Source organism: Chionomys nivalis, chromosome 8 (genome assembly GCF_950005125.1).
Source record: "Chionomys nivalis chromosome 8, mChiNiv1.1, whole genome shotgun sequence".
NCBI lineage: Eukaryota > Metazoa > Chordata > Mammalia > Rodentia > Cricetidae > Chionomys > Chionomys nivalis.
The window spans coordinates 44,094,783-44,118,050 of record NC_080093.1 but is presented as its reverse complement, the minus strand read 5'-3'; the positions used below and the strand labels follow the sequence as shown (position 1 = coordinate 44,118,050).

Here is a 23,268-nt window from a genome sequence, read left to right as displayed (position 1 = left end):
CGGAGGTTTTACCAACAAAATACTATAAAAAGAATCAATCTTTCACTTGTAACTCCATTTTACTTCCCTGTAGATCTTCATTGGCTAGGAAAGTTCATGTATAGATCCTGACATAGATGTAGAAGGAATGAAGCCCTAGAGGACTGTCCCTTGAGGATTCCTCCTCTTTGCCTTGGTGGCCATTACTCTCAGTGACTCTTTTTCTACACATTTTTGTTTAAATCAATATCTAAGTTATAATAATGTATGTTGCTTGTCTTCACTCACTAGAATGCAGACTTCAGAAGTAAGGCACTATCTTGTGTTTGTTTCTATGTCCTGGTAGCTCCAATATTCCCATTTCTTACTTTGAGCATCGAATGGCATATTTCCAGGGAATTCTTCTGTCTCCAGTTGTGGTAGCTCCAGTGCATACACAGCTGTCTCAGATATACTTTCTGGAACAAAAAGTTATTGCTAGCAATCCTCATCTCCAAAACTCTCATGGATTCTTTTTCCCAAGGTGGCGTCATTTCCCTCCTGCAGTCTGATTCTCTCAGAAACTCTCAGAAAGCCTTGAGATTCAGTCGCACTGATTGGTCTCAGACATGCCACAAGCCTACCAGTAGCCAAGCCCTGACAAGTGCCACTGAATCTAACAGCAGTGTTCTTGCTAGCCTCTCACTTTTATTATTATTATTTTCCCAAGGGCACAATCCTCATTGTTTTTCAATGCCCAACTGCCAGGATGTCCAACTTCTAAAATGTGTTTTCTATGCTTTTGCTGCTCCAAGTTATCCACATGAACTGCTAAGCACACCCAATCCCTCACAGTTGTATTCCCAAGGGACCACAAGTATTTCAAGTACAATCAATGGTCAGGTACATGTCTTCACTGTTTCCTTTGTAAAACAAAGATCTTTCTATGTATCTTACAGACTTCTGAAGAGGAATACATGAGATTATGCACGGAAAGCAACTAGAACAACACTTGGCATAAACACCACATACACTTATCTTTATTATCCATGGCTGTTTCAGCAGGGACCCAAAACAATTTTGTCAAAATGCATTGTTGTTAAAATTGGTTAACTCTGGCAGGCAACTTCCAAAAGTTGAACTTTAGAGCTTCAAGATAGCATGAAAATATTGGCATTATTTTCCTGGTGACCTTTCAAGTTATTTGTATAACCCTCAACCTTCTTGCTATCCTGAGTTTTGGTCATAGGAACTGGGTTGGTAGCTGTTATGCAATAGAAATGTCTTAGCTCTTACCCTATCCTTATGACATAAACATCAACATCTGATCTGAAAGCATCTTTATTAGAATGTTATTTAGAGTCTTCTCTGGGTGCCTTCAGTCCTGGAAAATACTTTAGAATGTATTCTACATCTCTCATCATGTCAGAGAGGGATAGGATATAGGATCTTAATATTACAACAGAGCTTGTGGTTGGGAAGTAGAAAGTATCTGGGTTAGGAGTTACTAAAGCTATGGGTTTCAAAGGAATTAAGTAAGAGCCCTAGAGCTTCAAAGGATTATTAGAGGTACAGGAGCTGAAGAGCTGAGGATGAAACAGACAGCTGATGCCTTCTGAAAGTCTAATGGAGAGGCTGAATTGTGCAGTATAGTGTCTTTGTGAGGTGTGTGTGCATGTGTGCATGCGTGTGCATGCGTGTGCGTGTGATGTACAGTTCTTATTCTTTCTCTTTGGAACTGGGATGCTGTGACAGAGTTCAGAATGCCTTTAATTACCTCACACTAGGTGCCTAATAAAGGACAGGACTAAATGAAGTTTGAGTTCTTTCCTGTATTAAGAGGAGGGCGTGGGTATAAGAGGAATGAGTCTAAATGCATGCTTTAACACATCTTGGGTGGTGCCTAGGTTTGCATGTTTTTTTGGCTCCCCAGTCTAGAGCCTGCCAGATGTCTCCAAGGCCTGTCTGACAATACTACAAGGGAAGTGATCTGTGTGCAGTGAATGACCTGTGCCTCAAGCTCTCCAGAAATGTAGGAGTCCTAAGGCCTCGGAGTGAGGTTGGGTTGGTATTTTGTAGCCTAAGGTCAACAAGCTGAAAACTAGGTTATGACCCCACCAGGTCCATCCTGGGAAGAAAATAACAATCTCTGAGATGTTTAGAGCACACTCCTCTGTCCAAAGTGTAACTTGAATCTAAGCTACTTGAGTTATTAAAGACATTTGAAGTTCACATGCCTTTTACAAGTACATACAGATAATTTGTCTGAACTGTGTAACAACCTGTGAGGTCAGGCATTTGTCATCGTTTCCATTTCATAAGTGAGGAGCTCAGAGAAAGTGACTTGTCCCAAGTCGGTAGCTTAAATTGGCTTTGTTACCCTTTGAGACAGGTTGATACTGGTTTTGTCCAAGTGAACTGCAGAGGTGGAGGGTGGATTTCAGAATTGGATGATTTTGGTCACCAGATCTCTTATGGTATGAAGAAAGTGTAGAAGAAAGCTTTGAGACAAGAATTAAATCTTTAGCCCTGTCATATGCTCGAGGAATAGATTTGAACAAATTAATGCCCATTGTCATTTCCCTAATCTGTGAAAGAAGATAGTATCTCAAAGGATTACACATGACAAATGTCAAGTTGTCTCATATGCCAAGTAAATGCCTTGTTCTTTCCTACTACCTCATCATGCAGAGAGAAATACAGACTCATCAATTTTATTTTCACCTATGTGCTTTGTCACAACCTAATCTCTACCTCTAAAATAACTAGAAACAGATTCTTCAGACATCTGTCTCTGCCAAAGGCTAGACTGGGAACAAAACAATTTGAAATTAAACCTTCATTTACAGCTTAGGTCACTGAATTTAGAGAGGGTTGCAGGAAAATTTGGCCTGGTGGTGTAGGGGCACTCAGCCTTTTCCAGGCTGCCTGCCCCTGGGATTTTTGCCCACTATTCTGGCATCATGGAGAATTATCCAGCATGCTTGATCGAGCCTGGCCCTGGCTGAGAGGATTACATTTCATCCAGTGTTGAAATCACTTGAAATTCCCCTTGTTCATCCAAAGACACAGAAATAAAAGAGGTAACTTGTGGTCTTGCTGAGAAGAGAACTCTATTGTTAGCCATTCTAGCATCTTTTATTTTCTATGTGCTCAAAATAGATTGATCCAAGAAACATTCTTTTGTTAAGAATCTCAAGCACATGGCTATTTATTTTAAACACCAAACATTTCATTTCTTCTATCAGCAATAGTCAGAATTCTGTAAAAGCTTTTGTCGTGAGATCATTTTTTACTGCCTTTTACTTTTGAATGCACCAGAATTCAGAGGGTTCATTTTTGACCATGAAGCTTGAGGTTGAGGCCAAACCATTTCTTTAAAGAATTCCCTGTTCCTAAACCACATTATATCACACACACCACAATCAATTGAAATCTCAACTCAACCACCACTGTTCCTCATTTTGGTGGAGGCCTGCTTTCTATGTTGCTAACCCTTAATACAAGCAACAAATGAGCTGCTGCTCTGGTACTCAGTGAGGACCCAAGGATGTGTGATCACAAGTCACTTGAAGCTCTTCTTCAGACCTTCCCCCCTCTGGTCAGAGGTCACAACAGTGTCATTCATTGGGCTTTCGTTCAGGGCAGTCTGAAATAACAGCAATACCAGGGCTATGACTTTATACTCTGCCTCAATTCCATTTCTTAAAGCTGATTCTTTTCCATGCTTGGACAAATTTATGGGTTTCAAATCATCATCTTATGGAGAATTTGTCAAGCTTTATTAATGCAATTCAGGGAAACAGAATTTCCCTCCTCAGGGATTTTTTTTTTTTTTTTAATGGTGCTGTGGGGTAGAATTTCTTTTTAAACAATGTAAAGGTGAGGCACTGAGTTTATATATCTTATGAGTTTTTTTAAGGGATTCCATAGATAGACAGGTCTATGAAATAAGGATAAAATCTAAAGAAAAATCTCACCTTGTGAATTACTAAAAACTATACCTTTCCATATGCTGGGACTGGAGCTCGGTGTAGAGTGCGTATTATGTGAGGCATTGGGTTTCATGTCCCATGCTAAAACCAAGCTCCTCCCAAGCCCAGTAAGATCCTTAGTGGCATACAGGCTATGAAAACAATCAAACAAGAACTAGGTATGTCCACAGTACTGTTGTCTGTATTATTAAGATACCTATGACATTGGCATTGTCAGCCCTTTATTCAATTTTATGCATTTCTGGTATGATGCATTGTCTACACATTAACTTTTCACACAGGTTCATATTTGTTATATGGCTAAGAACTCATTCAACCTTTTACTCCCTCTTCCCTTGAGACACTCTACGTAGTCCTAGGACAGGACCAGACTGGCCTTGAACTCTGCATTTTCCTGCCTCTGCTTCTTGAGTGCTGTGATTAAAGGTACACACCATGCCCAGTTCCCCCTCCCTTTACTAAAAATTCGTGTGTGTGCGCATGTGTGGTACATGTGAATTTGCATGCATGCTGAGGTCAGAGAGGGATACCAAGAGTCATCTATTACTGTCTTTGTCTTGAAATAATGTCACAGGACACTTACACAGTGAGCTCCACACACAACCATGCTCGCAACTTTTACATGTTTTGGGGTATATATTCAAATTCTCAAGATTTTAGGACAAATATTCTTACTCACTGAGACATCTCCCATTCATCCCCCTCCCCCCGCCTTTTTCCCTGAAGGATTTCTACACACAGCTGAGAGACATACTTTAAATTTCTATTTTTCTTCTTGGGGTGTGTGTGTGTGTACATTCTATGTAGTCCAAGCTACCCTCAAACTCCCAATCCTTCAGTTTCCTGAGTGCCTGGGATGCTGCCATGCACTACCAAGTTTCTTGAAGATGAATCTGACAACACAGTAGGACAGGGCACTAAAATCTCAGACGTCTTCCGATTTCTCCTCATTCAATTTTTGTACTTTGTCTGGGCTGCCTTCCAATTGAAACCTATATACACATTCATTCACATGTAACTCAATAGAGCTCAAGCTAGACTCACTGATTTCTGAAAATCCTGCAATATCTGTCACACCTGTGAGATTAAAAAAAAAAAAAACCCTAGAAGAGGGGTCACTCATGATGCAGATTGTTCGTAATCTTGTCATTCCTCATAATGAAATTTTAGACACTTTTCTTCTTTAAACATGAGCCTTGTTAACATACACTTTATTAAATGGAAGATCCTCCTGACAAACAGAACTTAATAAACACAAATGAAATAAGACTTTATCGTAATGAAAAATATGTATACCACAATCACAAATGGAAGAAAACAAAATAGGCCTTTATGGTGCTGGGTGCGGGTCCAGACATGTTCATGAGCCAACTTCTTGTTCTTTTTTTTCTGTTGGAGTTTATTCTGTATTATACTCCATCACCCAGGAAGCACATTGACTTGTGGCTTTAAATGATCTCTTTTAGTTCTTTATAATCCCATTCTAGTTTTGATCTTTTTATTTTATACATATACAACCGTATTTTCACAAATGCATACTAGAAAACAGAGTCTCACTTCCCCTGAGCTACTACAATGCTTGACTGAGTATGGTCATGTACTTAAATCAGAGTTTTAGCCTTTATGGAACCCATTATAGGAGAGCACACAAGATGAGTCACATATCCCCACCTCATGCAACTTATGGAAGTTAACCCTCTCTGACTCATGCATAGTTCATTCATTTATGAAGCGAGATGTCATGATTAGACTTGGGCCCTCAACTCAAGATCTCTCAGGTTTATCTAAAAATAAGTAAAAAACAAATGATACAAATTGTTGGAATCACAGTACACCACTAATGCACAGATCTTTCCCACGGACATCTGTTTCCTAGTTTTCCATGCTGTGTGGCTCTCACAAGAACATTAAAAGCAGAGCGGTACTGTGTTAAGAATCCCTGGCATTCTCAGTGGGGACCAACTAGACTTCATCCTCCCCTCATGAGTAAGCCCAGAGAATAGAAGGTGATGGAGCTCTGTGATCTTTAACCTCAACATTCCACTCACTATCGAGCATCTATATATCATACCTGTATCACTCATCTGTTAATTTCCTATAAACAATGATTAACCCAATACTCAAGTACAGTCAACCCTAACCTCCCTGTTATTGCATATCATCTGTTTCCAAATACGGAAGTACACTGGGCCCCATGTTTCACCCAAATGGAATCTTAAGATTTGTAGTTGCTGTTCTTTGTCAGGTATGGGCAACAAACACTTGGACATGTGCTGCTGACTTCTGAGGATATTTAACAAAAGGCTGTTTGCTTTTCAGCGCTAGGGATAGGTCACAAGACACATCTAACCCTCTGAGACAAAGATGTAAAGTTATATAGAATATACATAAAGCTATGGCACTCATTGCCTCAGCACACCAATATATTACTATGGTAGTTTGAATGATGATAGACTAGGATTTCTAATTTGTTTATTCAGTCTTTTAAGAAGTCAATCAGAACTAGTTACAATTTCTCTTCTGTTTGAAAGGCTGTTAAATGCCTAGAAAGGCCACTTAGTATCAGTATCAGGGACATTAAAGCTCTAAGGTGGGAGGATATTTCCCTTGTTTCTACTCTATTATACCACCAGTACAAACAAAAATGTTCGTACACATGCGTACACCCAGAATAACCATGTATATCCGTTCAAATGTGGTCAAGCCTACTTCATGAAACTGCTTGTGGTTTAAGGTTTTCAAAAATTGGTTCTGGGAAAACAAGGCCTCAGGGAACTACCTATATCTCAGCAGAACAAAAAATGAGAGGGAAGGGCTAACTGCTACAGTTGTTTGTCCTTGGCCCCATAATGGCTCTCATGTGCTGGGATTCCCATCTGATGAGAAGAAATGACACGGAGGTCATGGATAGACCTCACGGTCCACTGTGAAAGCTCTTGAAGGACCTTCAGGCCCCATAGCTTCTTCTCAAAGAGGCCACCATCTCCAACAGCAACAGGCGTCCCATCAACCTCATTTTCAGGGATCTTCTGTTCCAGCAGCACCATTAACTCCTCTAGCTGATAGGCAAAGGCAGAAACCTGGAGCAGAAGAGTATGTATTGCCTGATGGAAGTCACCTTCAGCTGGGGTGAAATGCACTCTCTGGTCTTCTAAAAGCTTGGCCAACATCCCGTGGAAGGTACGGTAAGCCTGGAGGTTCTCTTGGAGTCGCTCTGCCTCAGTCATCTCACTCCAGCGATCAGTGCTTGCCACTGGCACGCCATCCACAGAATCCAGGTTGATATTTTTATTCAGGCCCTGATGCTTCACCTGGCCAAGGACAGAGTAAAACATATGTTCCATTACCATCTCAATTCCATTCTCCAATCACAAATAAACACTCACTTCTGTAGTCAATGATCCAAGTTGTAAATAGAAACCCTTCATTTGGAGAGCCATGATCTTGCAGCGCTACCTTAATTTCACTCTCCCCAATGTCCACTCTCAGCGAGATCAATCCTTTAGAATACAATAGGAACTGGCTTTAATAGGGTAACCATTAGTCTTATAAATGGCAAGGCTTTTCAAGTTACCAATTCTCAGAGAACATAAATTTGTAACTTTACCAGAGGTTTGGAATATTATATCAGGCCTTTAGATGGAGGCCTTTCATGAGAAAACAAGCTCAGAACTCCATGGTTAATTTAACATTTTCACAAGACTCTAGTGAAAATTCTAGGGAATATTTTTAGTTACAGGTATACTTCTGATGTAAAAATTAAAATGTATATAGGTAGCTTACACTGTTCAGAGGGAAACTAAACTTTCTCTAAAATTCCATAAGGTTCTTCCTAATCCTATAACCTTTTATTTTACAAAGCTCAAAAATTTTATGAAGAACCAAAACTTTAAGTCTACTGTCTATCCTGGTAGGGTTCAGAAAAAAGGCAACCAAATATTCTATTTTCTCACTCAAGAAAAGACATGTCTCAAGAAGATAGTTAAGGTTACATGAGTTTTCTCAAGGGAGAAGCCATGCCAAATTATAGGTGTTTAATATATGAATGACCATTAAGACTAGAGTTTTCATAACTGGTTATGGGGTTGGAACATGATGGTTAAGAGTTGAACTAGAAGAGTTAAAAACAGACAACAGCAAAATAGACAACTTACGTAAGATTCCATAAGAGCAGTCAGGTCTGAGCGAATCTTCCTTGCTAGCCAGATAGAACGGCTACAGAGGTCCCGGCGGTGCAGGGTCAGAGGTGAATTCTCTGCAAAAGCCATCCCCTAAATCAACTGTCCCAGGAAACAAGTGAGCTGGTTTGCTTCTGTCTTCACAGGGCCAAATAAGAAATGTGACTCCCACAGACTAACTCCACTGGGCATTCTCTAATGGGATTGTGCACCCCCATCCCCACCCCCTGCCTGACTCAGAGGTGGCAGCAAATTCCTGGCTGTGGATTTTTGTGCCTGTGGAATCAAAGAGCCCTTTTAATCAGTCTTTTTCCCCCCCCGCAGTGTCTGCCTCCATCTCTCTCCTCCACTCAGTATTCAGCACTTGTTTTTATGTCATTGTTTTGCTTTTTACTTAGCAACAAGGTCACTATCACACTAATCCTCATGACACCCACCCCTGCCTAATATAGTCTGTTATTTACACACATAATCTGTTGATTTTATTCTGCTTTCTACAGCCTAAATTTTTCTTTAGCATGGCAAAGTATATTATTAAGTGCCATTTATCAAATGGGTCAGATAATATGCTCCAATATTTATGATTCTTAGATTAATTCTGGGCTAAATATTAGTATTCTTTGGAGGTAAAAGAAAAGTGTTCTCATTTGATATAAGAAACTTTCCTCAAAGAAGTTAATCCAATAAACTAGACTTGTGTTCCTACACTGGTCTTTGGGTTTATTCTCCCCCTTCCCAACTTTATGACTTCTTTGTACAGCTTCTGTTTTGTGCAAGAGACAAAGACTATGTGATGCAGGCCTTTCGTAGCATCTTTCCATTCCTATCCCTTATAAGGTTAAACTTGTTTATAATTAGCTAAAGGAACATCTCTAATCTCAATCATGGAGCCTTCCTAGTAGCTACAGGATGTGAAAGGCACTGTTTAGGCCTGTTCTCTCCCAAAGGAAACACCCAACCCTACTTGGTAACATTTCTCAGGCAGTTTTACTCAAGTGACAACACGCTTCTTTTTCTTCCCAGTCCCAGTCATACTCCATGCTAACAAGAGAATGAACAAGGTTTTGAAATGAGGACAAAAGAGTTAAAAGGTGCTTACAGAGCTTTCATTCTATTGTACTGTAGTCACTGGGTGATGCTATTGGCTGAAGTTTCAAAGTTTCATCCTCAAATGGGTCAGTGACTGTCCCTATTTCATATCAGATGTTGCCAAGAAGGTCAAACATAGACCATCTCAGGAACGAATTGACATAGGCAAACAATAAATGAGGAATGACTGCCACTGAACTTTTAATCAAAATTAGACTGTTTTCTTTTTTAAATTCTAACTTGACATGGGTATTAAAAGCGTTGTCAAGAAGCACTAATGTTAAATGCAACCAAGGTTCTGTCATTATCAGAGTAAACTGTACTTCACAGTATCTTTAATAACCTCAAGCAAGCAACTGAAACACCCATTTGGAGTCTGCCAAATACAGAGCTACGAGGCATCTCAGCATTAGAACCGCTACCCAACTTTCAATAAAGAGCAAATAGCAGCATACAAAAGCCTACCCTGGAGGCATCTGTTTTCTTCATTTAACAGCATCAACTGTTTTACTCTTGGATGACTAATTCAGTATAACCAAGGAAGACTAGTTGCTTCCAGGAAGACAACTTTTATTTTTCTTTACATACTTATTTTGAATATGATTACCTAGATTAAGAGGAAACAAGATTTTTAAAAGCAAAGTATCCCTTTTATTATAATTTTTTTTACATAACTTTTAAACCTAGATCAAGTAACCACCTATCTTTCATCACAGGAAAAGGGTCCTGCACATTTCAACAGGCAAAAAAAGCTTTTAGGAAATATAACTGCCCCATTACAATGTTCTGATTTTCTTGAGTATATGGAAAATTGGAAGAAAGACAGGAGCGAAACTGTTTTGTAGCAAGGCTGTAAGACCTCACTTAGGTTGGTGGTAGAGTTCACAATCTTCCTCCGAACAGGTGCGAGGGAGGTCCAAGTGCTCTATGACGATGTTTTCTGTGCTCATTCCCAGGACTCCCAGCCAGTGTCCGACTAAACCCTGTAAAATGTGTAAGGGTCTAATTATGCAAAAATATGCCAGCAAGGAGTATGCACAACTCCCAGAAATACCGAATGATTATCACACACAACTATATCCATAAAATTTGGAATTGCCAATTGAAAATGGAGGTATGACTAGTTATTTAAAAGATAATAAGATATGATTATGAAATATCTATCAATTTTTAAGATTAAAAGGACTCTTTAAAGGACAATTAAATGAGTGGCATGGGAATAAAGGAATTGGTAATGGTGCTTAGTTTGCTCATATAGACTTTTACTATGCTAGCACTTGTTCTCAAAAGAAAAAAAATAAAGTTCATGAAAAATATTTTAAAATTTATTGCAAACCGCTACAATAATTTATTGTCAGCAAACGGTAGCTATGAAGATGACCCAAGTCCCCTTTACGCCCCCTCCCCCAAATGAGAGGACAGGAAGTTTCTAATTATTATAACTAGTTGCTTTCGTGGGGAGGGGAGTGAGGTACAGAAAAGAACATATTTCTCCCCGTCCCAGAAAGAAGAGATGTTTACAATGCAGTCTGCTTTTCTGTGGGTGGCTATATTTGATGAGTAACCACTCTAAATGAAATCAGTCTAAATGTGAAAAGCAAAGGCTAAGTGTAGGATACAGATATTAGGGAGAGAAACAGTATCATGTAGAGCAACTCTGCTGCAGTCCCATTTATAATTGCTCTTACACTATTTCCAAATCTGTGTACCAATGCACCAGAGTCAATGCACATTTCAAATCAATGCGGCAAAGTCAAACTCTGTGGGGCAGGAAAGTCTATCTTCATGCCTTCTCTCCCCTGATATGGGAAGGATGGCAAAGTCTGCAACACTTTAGAGGAAACAATAATGTGTTTAATATTGTTCCTGTAGGTGTCTTTGCCCTCCTCCCTGGCATCCCAACCAGTGACATTGGTGGGTGTACAGTAAGCGTCTTTCAGAGATGACATTTTTTGGGGAAAAAAAATTAAGCAGAGAAAATTTGATAAACTCCATAGCTTTAGTGTTTGTGAAAAACAAGCTGTTCCTTATTTTGTTCTCAGACTCTTAATTTTCCCAACAGTCATCATGTATTTCTGGTAACTGGCCAGGTCTTCAATGGCAGATTCTGAAGCACACAGGGAGGAATTGCATTCCTAATTCTCAAAAAAGTGAGCTCAATGCTCAATTAGGGTTTTAGTCTTCCGAGAGGTATAAGCATGTAAAAACACAATCTGCGTCTCCCAATGACAGTGATAATCCACAATGCATTAAAAATCCCTACTCCAAGGAAAATAGGTAATTTGGGGACAGCCAAAGACATTATCACACAGATTTTTTACCTTTGCTTTTGTCTATTCAAACTTTGTTCCTTCTACGGGGGAAATATGACACACCAGTTTTCTCTAAACCCAAACTCTAGAACTCTTAATTTTGTCCTTCATGAATGACAGGGTCTGGTCTTCCACTAATCAAGAGCTGGAATAACCAATGACAAAACCAAAACCACAATCAAAACAAGGGGCTGGAATTAGGACAGCAGGGAGATTAATGCACATAAATGGTGAGGACAAAAAGAAAAAAATTCACAGAAGAAAAAAATCTTTTGATTCAGACCATGAGTAACATTCCTCATCCCCTCAAATCCTTGTGTATCTCCAAGAGCACTCTAGTTACCACAAACCCATCAACCTTCCCTAAGGCTTCCAAAAAAAGCACTAGGCTACTGTAGTGATTCTGTTAGTGCTGAGGACCAGCTTTCTGTAAAGGCCACTGGAAAACTATGATTTTAGAGGCTGGCTGTGCTTCTTTAACTCTAAGCCTTGCCTTCAAAGTACCTCTTATAGGAAGGATCCCATGTCAGAATAATCTACTCTCCCAGCCCCACAAAACATAGCAACAAAGACCCTCCCCCCCAAAGAAATCAGACTTTCCATTAATAAATAAGGAATCTCAGGTTCCACAACACAAAAACACACATGTTCAAAGTGCAAATTTCTGCCATTAGCCTGGGACTTTTCTCACTGACATAGAGCCCTGTCTTACAGTCAGAAAGACTGTACATAGGGCAGTCCCCTCTTTCTTGGGAGCCTGCTTCCAAGCAATTGAGCACCATTAAGAGCCATATGGAGGTTTAGGAGGGGGGACTGAGGTGCTGGGATCCACTGAAGGGGAGGGAGGTGGTCCCCATGTATCCTTCCTTCCCCAAACCCAGTGAGTAATGGAAGAGGGGTGAGATGTGTGCTGTTTTAACAGCATCCTGCTGAGGGGCTCTAAAGTGCCAAGTCAAGCTGCCAGCCTCCAGAAAATAGAATTATATATTATTTGAGGATAAGTGTTGGTTGTTGCAGTGGGGAGAAGCCAGAGCTATAGGGCAGCAGTAGAGGAGAAAAGATTTAGATGATAGTAATATACTACTATGAGTTAAAAGCTGATCCAGAGCACATCAGTTATAGGTTGGGAAAAGGAGATTTGCCGATGAGCAGGAAATCAGCTGCTGGCTGGAACCAAGTACACTGCTGCTTTTTCAATGACCTTTCTGGTAAAGGCAACATCAATATTTTAAGGATAAGGGAGGGAAATTCAGGAGAGGGGGCGAAAGGGAGGGAGGGATGAGACAAAGTCTCTCTCTGTGTGAGTTGTGTGTGTGTGTGTGCTGTGATCCACAATGCAAAGAGCAGGCCCTTCAGTTATTTTACTAGATTTTAAATGCTTTAAATTTTTTTTTTGTCCTTTTTTGTCTTTTAAATACAAAGTCTGCACTGTCCCAGTGCCCAAAGTCTTCCTTTGCACTAAGGTCCAGTAGAGTCTGAATCTTCAATCAGAACCTCTGTGGTAGCACCGAGTATATCCGAGTTCATGACCAGCCCTTCAGTGCCCCCACTGCTGCCGCTTCCCACAAAGATCTTCCCGTCAGCCATAAGGCTCACCCGTTCTGTCCCACTGCAGTATGACTTTGACATCCCTTCAGCTTCTAGCAGTAGGCACTCTCCAGATGTTGAGTTTCCCAAGGGCTCAGGAAGGAGAGGAAGCCCCTGTGCATCTGCAGGTTGTGTCAGGGGCTCTGGATTAGTGCCCAAGATATCTGTGCTGGTGATGAGGGCGCCTGCATTGGCTGCCAGAGCTTCTGCAATCAGCACCTCAGGGTGGCTTTTTGCTTTGTGTGCCACTACGCTGTCCTTCTTCTCAAATTTTTTGCCACAGATATTGCAAGAAAATTGGTAGAAGGAGTCTGCGTCATGCTTCTTCATGTGCCAATTAAGGGATGCCTTTTGTCGACAAGTAAATCCACAGATCTCACATCTAAAGAAAATCCAAAGGAAATGAATGATCAAGCAGAACTCTATCAAGGGCCAAGTGAGAACTGAAAAAATGTATACACATACTAATCCATAGCACATACATTTTATGAACAGGAAATTACTAGATGGAAATCTAAGTAAAAAAAAAATTGTTTGCTTAAGAAACAGCAAAAAAGAAAATTAAAAAAAAAAAAGAAAAAGAAAAGAAAAGCACAGCCCTATCCTCAAATATATAGGCAGTACAAACTGGGTTCTATGGCTTATTTCAAAAAAGGGGGCTGGGCTGGGTGGGAAGTGGTTAAGGCAGAATAAATTCTCAAACTAATAAGATTATCTAGTCTTTCACTTAGAAAAAGTCCAATAGCGGTGACAACTGAAATGTTTATAATGGACTACAAACCTCCAAGTGAGGTAAATGTATGTATTCCTTCCTACCCAGATATTCAATAGTAAGTAAATACTCACTGTAATGGCTTCTCGCCCGTGTGAATCATTCGGTGTACTGCCAGATTGTGGGAACTCTTGAAGGCCCGAGCACAATATTCACAGATATAATCCCTCTGATCTAAGAAGAAAAATAATGTGGTTAATGTTCTATTAAGACACCTGCTAAGTATTTTCTACAGTTTGCAGATGAGCAAGTGTTCTGGCAGTTAGTCTACAGCACATAACACCCTTTGCAATGAGTAAATATTTTGAGCAAGCTAAATTTAACAACAGAAAGTATTGTTTTGATTGTATTTTTCATCCATGCATCTAGCAGAGTAAAACTCAGCTTAAACTAATGGAAGAAGAGGCAGAAAGCCATAGCGGAGCACTGTGCTGAGCTCCCAAGTTCAATCAAAGAGTGGGAGGAGTGAGACTATGAACAAAGAGATCATGACCATGATGGGACATCCACTAAAACAGCTTACCTGAGCTAATGGGAGTTCACCAACTCTGGCTAGACAGGGAAAGAACCAGCATAGGACCAAACTAGGCCCTTGGAATGTGGGTGATAGTATGGCTGGGGCAGACTGCGGAGCCACTGGCAGTGGCACCAGGATTTATCCCTACTGCTTGTACTGGCTTTTCGGAACCCATTCTCTTTGGAGGGATACCTTGCTCAGCTAGATACAGTAGGGAGGGCCTTGGACCTTCCCTAAAGCCATGTGCCTTACCCTCTCTCTGGGGAGTGGATGGGCGGTTGGGGGAAGTAGGAGAGAGGTGGATGAGGATGGGAGGAGGGGAGGGAGTGAGAACTGGGATTGGTATGTAAAATGAAAAAAAGTTTGTTTTTTAAACAGAATAAAAAATCAGCTTAAAAGACAATTCTAGAAGCCAGTATTACTCTAATACCCAAGCTACATATAAGCAAAAACACAAAAAATAAAACTATAGGCCAATATCCCTGATACACATAGATGCAAAATAAAATACTTGCAAACTGAATACAGACACATCAAAAAGATAACCCACCATGATCAAGCTGATTTTATCACAGAGATGGAGGAATGAGTCAATATATGTAAGTAAATAAATCATATAAAGGGGCTTAAAATAAAAAATCACCATAAGATCATCTCAATAGACACATGAAAGTTTTTCACAAAAAACCAAACATTTGACTATAAAATTTAATAAAAGCATCCCAAACACAAACAGTAGAGACAAGACAGCATTTTCATGAAATTATACTGGGAAAATGAGATGCCTATTGAAATCACGCCCATATTTACCACCTTGCACAAAAATTAACTCCAAATGGATCAAAGACCTCAGTATGAATCATGAAACACTGACACTGCTTGAAGAAAACCTAAGATAAAGGTGTAGAAAAGACTTTCTGAATATGACTCTATTTGCCCAGGAATTAACACCAACAACTGACAAGTGGTGTTCTCTTAGAGTTTTATTGCTGTGAAGAGACACCTGGGGCTAGCTTATAGTTCAAATCTAGTTCATTAATGCCATAGCAGAAAACATGGTGGCATGCAGGCAGATGTGGTTCTGGGGAGGTAGCTGAGAGGTCTACATCTGGCAGCACAAAGAGACAATGACCCAATGGCTTGAGTTTATGAGAGCAGTGACACACTTCAACAACACCACATCTACTCCAACAAGGCTATACTTCCCAATAATGCCAATACCTATGAGCCTATGGGGTCACTTTCATTCAAACCACCATAAGCGTGCCATAATATCAAAGCTTCTGTACAGCTAAGAAAACAACTGAGCAAAGAGGAATCCTACAGAGTGGGTAAGAACCTAAGCCTGCTACACATTTGACAGAGGGTAAGTATACAGAATATATAAAAAACACACAAAAAAACAAAGAATCAAGAAAACAAACCATTTCAAAAAATGGGCTATGGATCTGAACAGAGTTGCAAAAGAAGAAATGAAATTGGCTAAGAAACATCACAAAAAGTATTCATCGCCGGGCGGGGGTGGCGCACGCCTTTAATCCCAGCACTTGGGAGGCAGAGGCAGGCGGATCTCTGTGAGTTCGAGACCAGCCTGGTCTACAAGAGCTAGTTCCAGGACAGGCTCCAAAACCACAGAGAAACCCTGTCTCAAAAAACCAAAAAAAAAAAAAAAAAAAAAAAAACCAAAAAGTATTCATCATCTTCAGCAACTAGTGAAATACAAATGAAAACAATTCCATCTTATCCCTGCCAGAACGACTAACAAAACAACTGACAACAAATGCTGAGTGGAGGAAGGAACCTTCATCCACTGTTATTGAAATTTGCAAACTGATGCAGACACTTTGGAAATCAGTGTGGAGAATCCTTAAAAATCTAAAAATAACTCTGCCACATGGTCCAGCTATTCCACTCTGACAATGCCCAAAGGACTTGACATTCTACTCTACAGATGCCTGTTCAGTCATGTTCACTGCTGCTCTATAATAGCTAGGAAAACAGAACCAAACTTAATGTCTTTCAACTGATGAATGAATAATAAAAAGTGGTACATATATACAATGCTCTATTCAGTTGTGAAGAAAAATGAAATCATGAAATTTCCAAGTAAATAAATGGAACTAGAAAATATATTGAGTTGGGTAACCTGATGCAGAAAGACAAAAGTTCTCTATCACTTGTGGTTCCTATCTCCAAATCTTCAGATATCAGTACATAAACTGGAGTAACTAGGCTAGTACCAGCACTCAGGAAGCAGAGTCAGCCAGATCTCTATATGAGGCTACATAGAGAGTTCAGGCCAGCTAGGGCTACATAGCTAACCTTGCTTCAAAAAAAAACCAAAAAACAAAAAACAAAAAACAAAAAAAAACTCACTCACACAAAAAATCTAAGTATAAATAAGGAAACCAGAACCTCAATCCCAGCTGTACCAACATTCCAGGATACTGAATAAACTGGTTAGGATTTTGTGGTGGTCTGAATGAGAATGGCCCTGTAGGCTCATATATTAGAATGTCTGATTCTCAGATGGTGAACTACTTAGGAAGGATAAGGAGGTATGGCCATGCTGGAGAGAACTCACTGGGGGTTGGCTTTGAGGTTTCAAAAGCCCAAACTAGGCACAGTCTCTCTTTTGGCCTGCAACTTGTGGACTAGATATGAGCTCTCAGCTACTTCCCCAGTGCCATGCCTACCTCCTGCCATGACAATGGACTAACACTCTGTCTGACCTTGTAAGCAAGCTCCCAATTAAATGCTGTTCTTTAATAAAAGAAAGTATTTTTTCTTTTTATTAAAAGAGGTGCATTGGTAATGCGGTTTTCTCACAGCAACAGAACAGTAACTATTCAGACATTAGTGCACTTTCTGTCGGTTTTATTTTTTAAAATAATTTTTTTCAGATTGTCACATAAAAACAGCCCAGATATAAACAATATGATTTTCTACTGGAACAAGCTGATCCATATCTAAACAGCAAACATTCCATTTCAGGTTAAATGATAACTAGATAATATTTCAAATAAATTCAAATGCCACTTGCATTTATTTCTTTATTTGCCACCCTGCATCTTCTGCACCATTCAAGTATTTCCTCATGCTATTGTAATTACCTTCGTCATTTCAAGTTTCACAGAAACTTAATCTCGCATAATGTGGAATCAATGACATAAAGGATCATTGCACTATGTTTCTACTACTTGGTTAAGGAGCCAAAGGACTGAGGTATGTTGAATAATTTGTTTAAGAACCACTACATTTTCTATTCCACTTAAAACTACTTGATGCAATCACAGTAAAAACATCTTAAGTCATCAACAATATCTATTTTAATATTCCTTTCCAAATAGTTTTAACATGTGTAGCAACCAGATATGGTAAGTGGCTCTTTCAGGAGGCTGAGGAACAAGCCGTTTTTCCTCAAATTTAAACACCTAACAATCACCTTGGACATACTAATGAATATGCTGATTCATCACATATGAGAGAGAGCGAGCAGAAACCTAAATGATGCCAATGCTGGCTATTCTGTGTTGCACACTACACAAGGTCTGAAAATACAGTTTCTAGCACAGGAGCAAGCGCATCACTCATAGTCCCGCTTAAAAGCTTCTTGGCTGTCAGATTAGAACATTTTAGCACTCATGAAGCACAGCGAATGTGTGGGGCAACCACTTGATAAGTTACATTTACAAAGAAGGTCTGTATAAACTAATTTTTAAAGGAAAAGCTAACATTCTGAAATTATATTAACCAAATTAAAGTTTCTCATAGTAGTTTGTGGTATTTAGCTGAAACAATCTAAGCTAGCTGTCGGGAAGACTTTCAGTGAGACAAAAACAGTATAGAGGGAGAACAACAACAACAACAACAACAACAACAAAAATACGGCCTGTATTCAGGAGCAAAATAGCAGGCTTTTTTTTCTTCTTCAGTTTATATAGTATGAAGAAATGATTGTAGATCTTGGGGAAATTAATGTCCAAGAGTTCATATCCTGGTATCTTGCAAATGTCTACTATGTTGCAAGTTCTATGTGACATACAAAAATGTTATCTCATTTCATATTTATTATAATTAGCCTGTCATATTGGTACCTGTAATTTATAGTTAAGGAAAAATGAAAAGTTAAGTAACTTGCCTGTGTGAGAGTATGTACACCATTATCAGCTAGGGGAGGGACATATTCTTTCAAGGGGAATTTTTAGTCTTACTATCCAAGACTGAGGAGAGAACACATGTAATTATCAAATGTGAGGTATATCATTTTGTATAATATACTATTAATAGGCAACTCAATTCATATTTAAAGCAGAATTTCACTAAGATTGTCAGTGGCTATAAATGAATAGAATTTGAGCCTATTCCATAATACACATTAGTCAGCTTCTGTTTTTGAGCTGTTTATATAGGAATTAGCAACAAGTTCAGTAACTAGTTTTTCTGATCTCCACAGATATAATCATCTCAAGCTATTTAATAGAAAAACATAAATGAAAGCAATCTCCCTTTACTGTTTAGGCTTTCTCATTAATGTTCAACCTACTTTTATTCCCTAAAAGCTCCTGCCAACTATCTTTGCTGATCAGTAACTGCCTGAAGCAGAATAGAAAGCTTATTTAATTAATTAGGTGATCATTGGCAAACTGTTTAAGTCTTCTAAAGTCCTATATTCTTAAGTATAAAACATGGCTTAGTGGTGTTGAGTGGAGAGATTAGCACAGCTATGTTAAGTTCAAAGCTTAGAATATATGCTTAGTAAAAAATTAATAGCCCCAGTACAAAAAAATTCTCAGAAGCCAAGTAGTAAAAGTTCTAAAGCATTAGCTGATTACAACCTGTAATAGTCACACTTTCTAAAAATTTAAATTATTATTTTTTGTGTGTATGGTGTATATAAAGGACTGAAGTTAAAGTCAAGAGTCTCTTGGGATCGCTATCTACTTTATTTTTTGAGGCAGGATTGCTCACAGATCCCAGAGAGCACTGAATCCTGCTAGTTAGCCAGATTGCCCTAGAGATGCTATTTCCCAAATGTTAGGATTAAAGGAAGCCAGCTGCCTGGCTTTTATATGGGTCCTAGAGTATCTCTGGTCCTTATGCTTGTGGGCAAGGGCTTTATCCTATCAATAAGGTTATTTTAAAACAAGAAAACCAATGAGGGTCAATCCCAATACCTGGGAAACAATGGTAGGATTGGTGGGAGTTTAAGGCCAGTCTGCTCTCCACAGTGAGTTTCAGGACAACCAAGACTTCTTAATGAGATCCTATATCTCCCCTATTTCCAGCTTTTAAAACAGATTCTATATATGTAGTCCAGCCTGGCCTGGAACTCAAACCCCTGCTTTAGTTTTCCCAGTGCTATTTTCCCACTTTCTCCCATGCTTGTCAACTAGGTGCTTTTAAAAAGACTTATATTAGAAATATCTTGCTTCATTACCAGACTATAATGCAATGTCCTAATTGCAGTTCACTTGGTTACATGATAAACCTTTTACTTAGAAATGTACCTGTATGATGTTTGGCATGTCGCAGAAGTTGTTTCTGGAGCCTGAAGAGTCGTCCACAGGAAGGATGGGGACATACATATTTTTTTTTCAGCAAATGCTGGTACTTAATGTGGTGCTAAAATAGCAAAAGGAAAGTGAAACAGGAAAACAACTGTTCTCAACATTCTTTTGTTTTCTAAATCAAAAAAAAGTTCTAAAGGAAAACTAGCAGAATAAAATGGTAAAGAACACAAGAATAAATAGACCTGGGTTCCAATGTGTTCCTGTCACTCACTAGCAATGTGATCTTAGAAATACTTAAACATTTCAAGTTCTAGTTTTCATTTGCAAAATAAAAACACAAAATAAAAATGGGTATACCAAATGATACATACCAAAAACCAAAACCATACTCCAAAAGTAAGGTCTTAGTTTCATACTTACTGCTAAAGAGTAACAGGCATTTCCTAAGCAACATTTCACTATTTCAATTCCGTTTCCTGCCATACTGCACATACCCTGAAAGCCAGTCAGTTAAATATCTACTCATTTAAAGAAAAACCTTAAAAGATCAAAAATTTAAAAAAATAATTTTTAATACCATCTCGAGGAAATCATTAGTTTGCACACTATATTCTTTGTATCCTAATAAATATTGAAGTTAAAACCTAATAAGCCTGTGTCTTTCTGTATAGTTTCAATAATCTGTTATGGGAGACTTCTTCATACCACTTTGGGACATAATGTAACACTGTAAAAATCCGAGTAAAGTCACATACTCAGGGAACAGAATGTGCTAAGTTTTAAGTGTATCCACTTCTCCACCCCCCACTGGTTCCTGTGTTGAAAACTTAAACCTTCAATGCAATAATGCTGAGGTATATTTACATGTTCTGTTTTCAGAAATCGATTAAAATTGTTAACAAAGTGAACCCAGATCCCTGTTTCTCCTCATGCTTCCTTCTTGTCTTTCAGTCTTACACTCTGAAGAAGAAGACCCCTTTCCAGACGCTGGTACCATATTCTTAATACTAAGGGACTTGGAATCAAAAGCTAATAAATTTGTTCTTTAAATTGCTAGTCTCAGGTATATTTGTTAAAGGAGTACAAGTGGAGTAAAGATGATTTATGTAATTTTATACTTAGCAATATTTTTCTTCATATTTTATATCAATGTTTACAAATGCTATACAAATTAACATTTTAGGAGACAAGTAATGGACACTGCATGAAAGACTGTCTTGTTTAACAACTTCACTGACCTGCAAATAGCGAGGGTGAGCCAGAACAGTCCCACATCCTTCCATCTCACAACGGACATATTGGATTGGAGGTTTTTTTCTATTACCAAAATATTAGAAAAAAGTTAGCAGGTGAAGTGGTATTCTATATATAGTGTGATGTTTAATATAAATTAAAATATTTATAGTAACACATAGGTTTCACAAAATTTGTACTCAAGTAATCAAATTGCCAAATATTCAAGTTTATAAACAGCATGAATAAGCTAGTAACCTGCAAAAATTAGAAAGTACTGAAGATTTCAGACAAATTAGCAATTTGCAATGAAAATGAAAACACATCATCTGTGCATGAAGGACATTAAGAAAACCACTTTTGTGAAATTTAAGTCACACCTCTTCTGTTTATTAAAGCTAAAGTAATCAAACGCCTACCAAAGACTTTAGGTATAAAAAACAGGAGCAGAAATGCCTCACCTCCTTTTGGGTAACCGTGGACTTTTGTCATCTTTTCTCCTTCTCCCTCTCCTACAATTTAAGAAAGAGCAGTTGACTAAATATTCTAGATGAAAGCTAATAGAAAGCTGAAGTACATTCCAGAGACCCAAGAACAGGTGGCAGACACAGAGCATAACCAACACAAAAACAAAGGCATTTGGTCTCAAGCTAGATTTACTGAGGTAATTCCATTCATAAATTATTCTTTATTACAGGCATTACTATGAAATATCTGGCTAAATTTCAATAATACTTGAAGACTAGCTAAGTAAAGAGTTTGCCATCTCAATGCAATTAATTAAAAAAAGACAAGAAGACAATAAAATACTTATTTCTGCAACAAAGTGTGTGCTACATGGAAAGGTTTTACAGAATCAAATCTATTGCCTCATTTAATCTATTTATTAGTTTTTGAGAATACACATCTGAGATTATTTTTCTGGTTTTCTCTATTCCTCTGTATCCCCATAGATACTGCCTTTTGCTCATTTGGACTTACTGATATATTGCTTTGCAATGAAAAAAAACCAACACCAATACAACCTTTCAAAGTTGTTCCAAAGAAACTCTAAGTTGCTTAACATTAGTATTTTACACATTCATATACCCCTTTTATATCTTTGGGTTTTTTTTTTTTTTTTTGGTTTTTCGAGACAGGGTTTCTCTGTGGTTTTTGGAGCCTGTCCTGGTAGACCAGGCTGGTCTCGAACTCACAGAGATCTCTTTGGGTTTTTTTTTTTTATCTGAGGGCGTGTCTCATTATGTAGCCATGGTTGGGCTGGAATTGGGTATGTAGATTAGGTTGGCCTCACACACAAGGCTTGTCTCTGCCTCCCAAGTGCTGGGACTAAATCCATGTGGCCTCATGGCCCAAATATGTGCGCACACACGTGCATGCATGCATACACACTCTCATCTAACTTGAATTCTGTCTACTAGTGGTTTTAAAAGGAAGGTTTCCACTTTTAGTAGAAACTGCCTACTCACTTCCTAGGAGGCTCTTCATCTTCCCTGATTTCATTCTCCTCTTCTTTCACCTCTACTTCTACTTCCACTTTTATTTCTTGCTTTTCTTTTTCTTCTTTCACCTTCCCTGATTTTCTCCGTGGTTTTGGGGTTTCCCTGAAAACAGAAAAAAAATCTCAACACAAACATTTTAACAAAGACTTCATTAAAGGCAATATATGATACCAGGTTGAAGCTTAGGGTTTATCATTATCTCATTATTCCAACGCTGTGATTCTCGTGTTAAAAACCAGATGTTATCAATTGTCCACACCCCCAACCTCACAGCAAGAGTGTGTGTGTGATGTCCATGGGAGAATACTGCTTTATACTGGTTAATTTATGTCAATTTGACACAAACTGGAGTCATCCCAAGGGTGAAACTTCAACCGAAAATATGACTCCGTAAGATCAGGTCATACTGCCCATCAAAATCCCAGCAAAATTCTTCAAAAACCTCAAATTAATGGTACTCATTTTCAGTTGGAAAAGCAAAAAACCCAGGATACTCAAAACAATCCTGTGCAATAAAAGAACTTCTGGAGGCATCACAATTCCTGATTTCAAACTCTACTACAGAGCTACAGTACTGAAAACAGCCTGGTATTGGCATAAGAACAGACAGGA

General features: G+C 38.8%; 2 protein-coding genes across 4 annotated transcripts in view; both read right to left on the bottom strand.

The window, feature by feature from the left end:
* Positions 1-5,212: 5,212 nt before the first annotated feature.
* Positions 5,213-9,698, bottom strand: Cntf (ciliary neurotrophic factor). Its single transcript, XM_057777559.1, has 2 exons — positions 8,108-9,698; positions 5,213-7,264 (listed from the first exon to the last, which is right to left on the bottom strand). Exons 1-2 carry the CDS (start codon positions 8,219-8,221, stop codon positions 6,776-6,778), a joined length of 603 nt encoding a protein of 200 aa, XP_057633542.1. The 5' UTR covers positions 8,222-9,698; the 3' UTR covers positions 5,213-6,775.
* Positions 9,699-9,848: 150 nt separating this feature from the next.
* Zfp91 (ZFP91 zinc finger protein, atypical E3 ubiquitin ligase) overlaps positions 9,849-23,268 on the bottom strand; it is a 33,037-nt gene continuing 19,617 nt past the window's right edge. For 2 of the 3 annotated variants that reach the window (XM_057777556.1, XM_057777557.1), the window contains exons 6-11: positions 22,624-22,758; positions 21,616-21,666; positions 21,160-21,238; positions 19,919-20,033; positions 13,966-14,065; positions 10,060-13,501 (exon numbers count right to left, since the gene is read on the bottom strand). In XM_057777556.1, the coding sequence (XP_057633539.1) occupies positions 12,991-13,501; positions 13,966-14,065; positions 19,919-20,033; positions 21,160-21,238; positions 21,616-21,666; positions 22,624-22,758 (991 nt within the window). In that variant the 3' untranslated portion in view covers positions 10,060-12,990. Of the gene's footprint in view, positions 13,502-13,965; positions 14,066-19,918; positions 20,034-21,159; positions 21,239-21,615; positions 21,667-22,623; positions 22,759-23,268 lie in introns of all 3 variants that reach the window. The other variant, XM_057777558.1, reaches the window with a different exon arrangement.

Coding starts and splice junctions, on each gene's coding strand:
- Cntf (XM_057777559.1), bottom strand. CDS start 8,221: ATGGCTTTTGCAGAGAATTCACCTCTGACCCTGCACCGCCGGGACCTC. Junction 7,265..8,107: donor CTGCTCTTATGGAATCTTAC/GTAAGTTGTCTA, acceptor GTCCTTGGCCAG/GTGAAGCATCAGGGCCTGAA.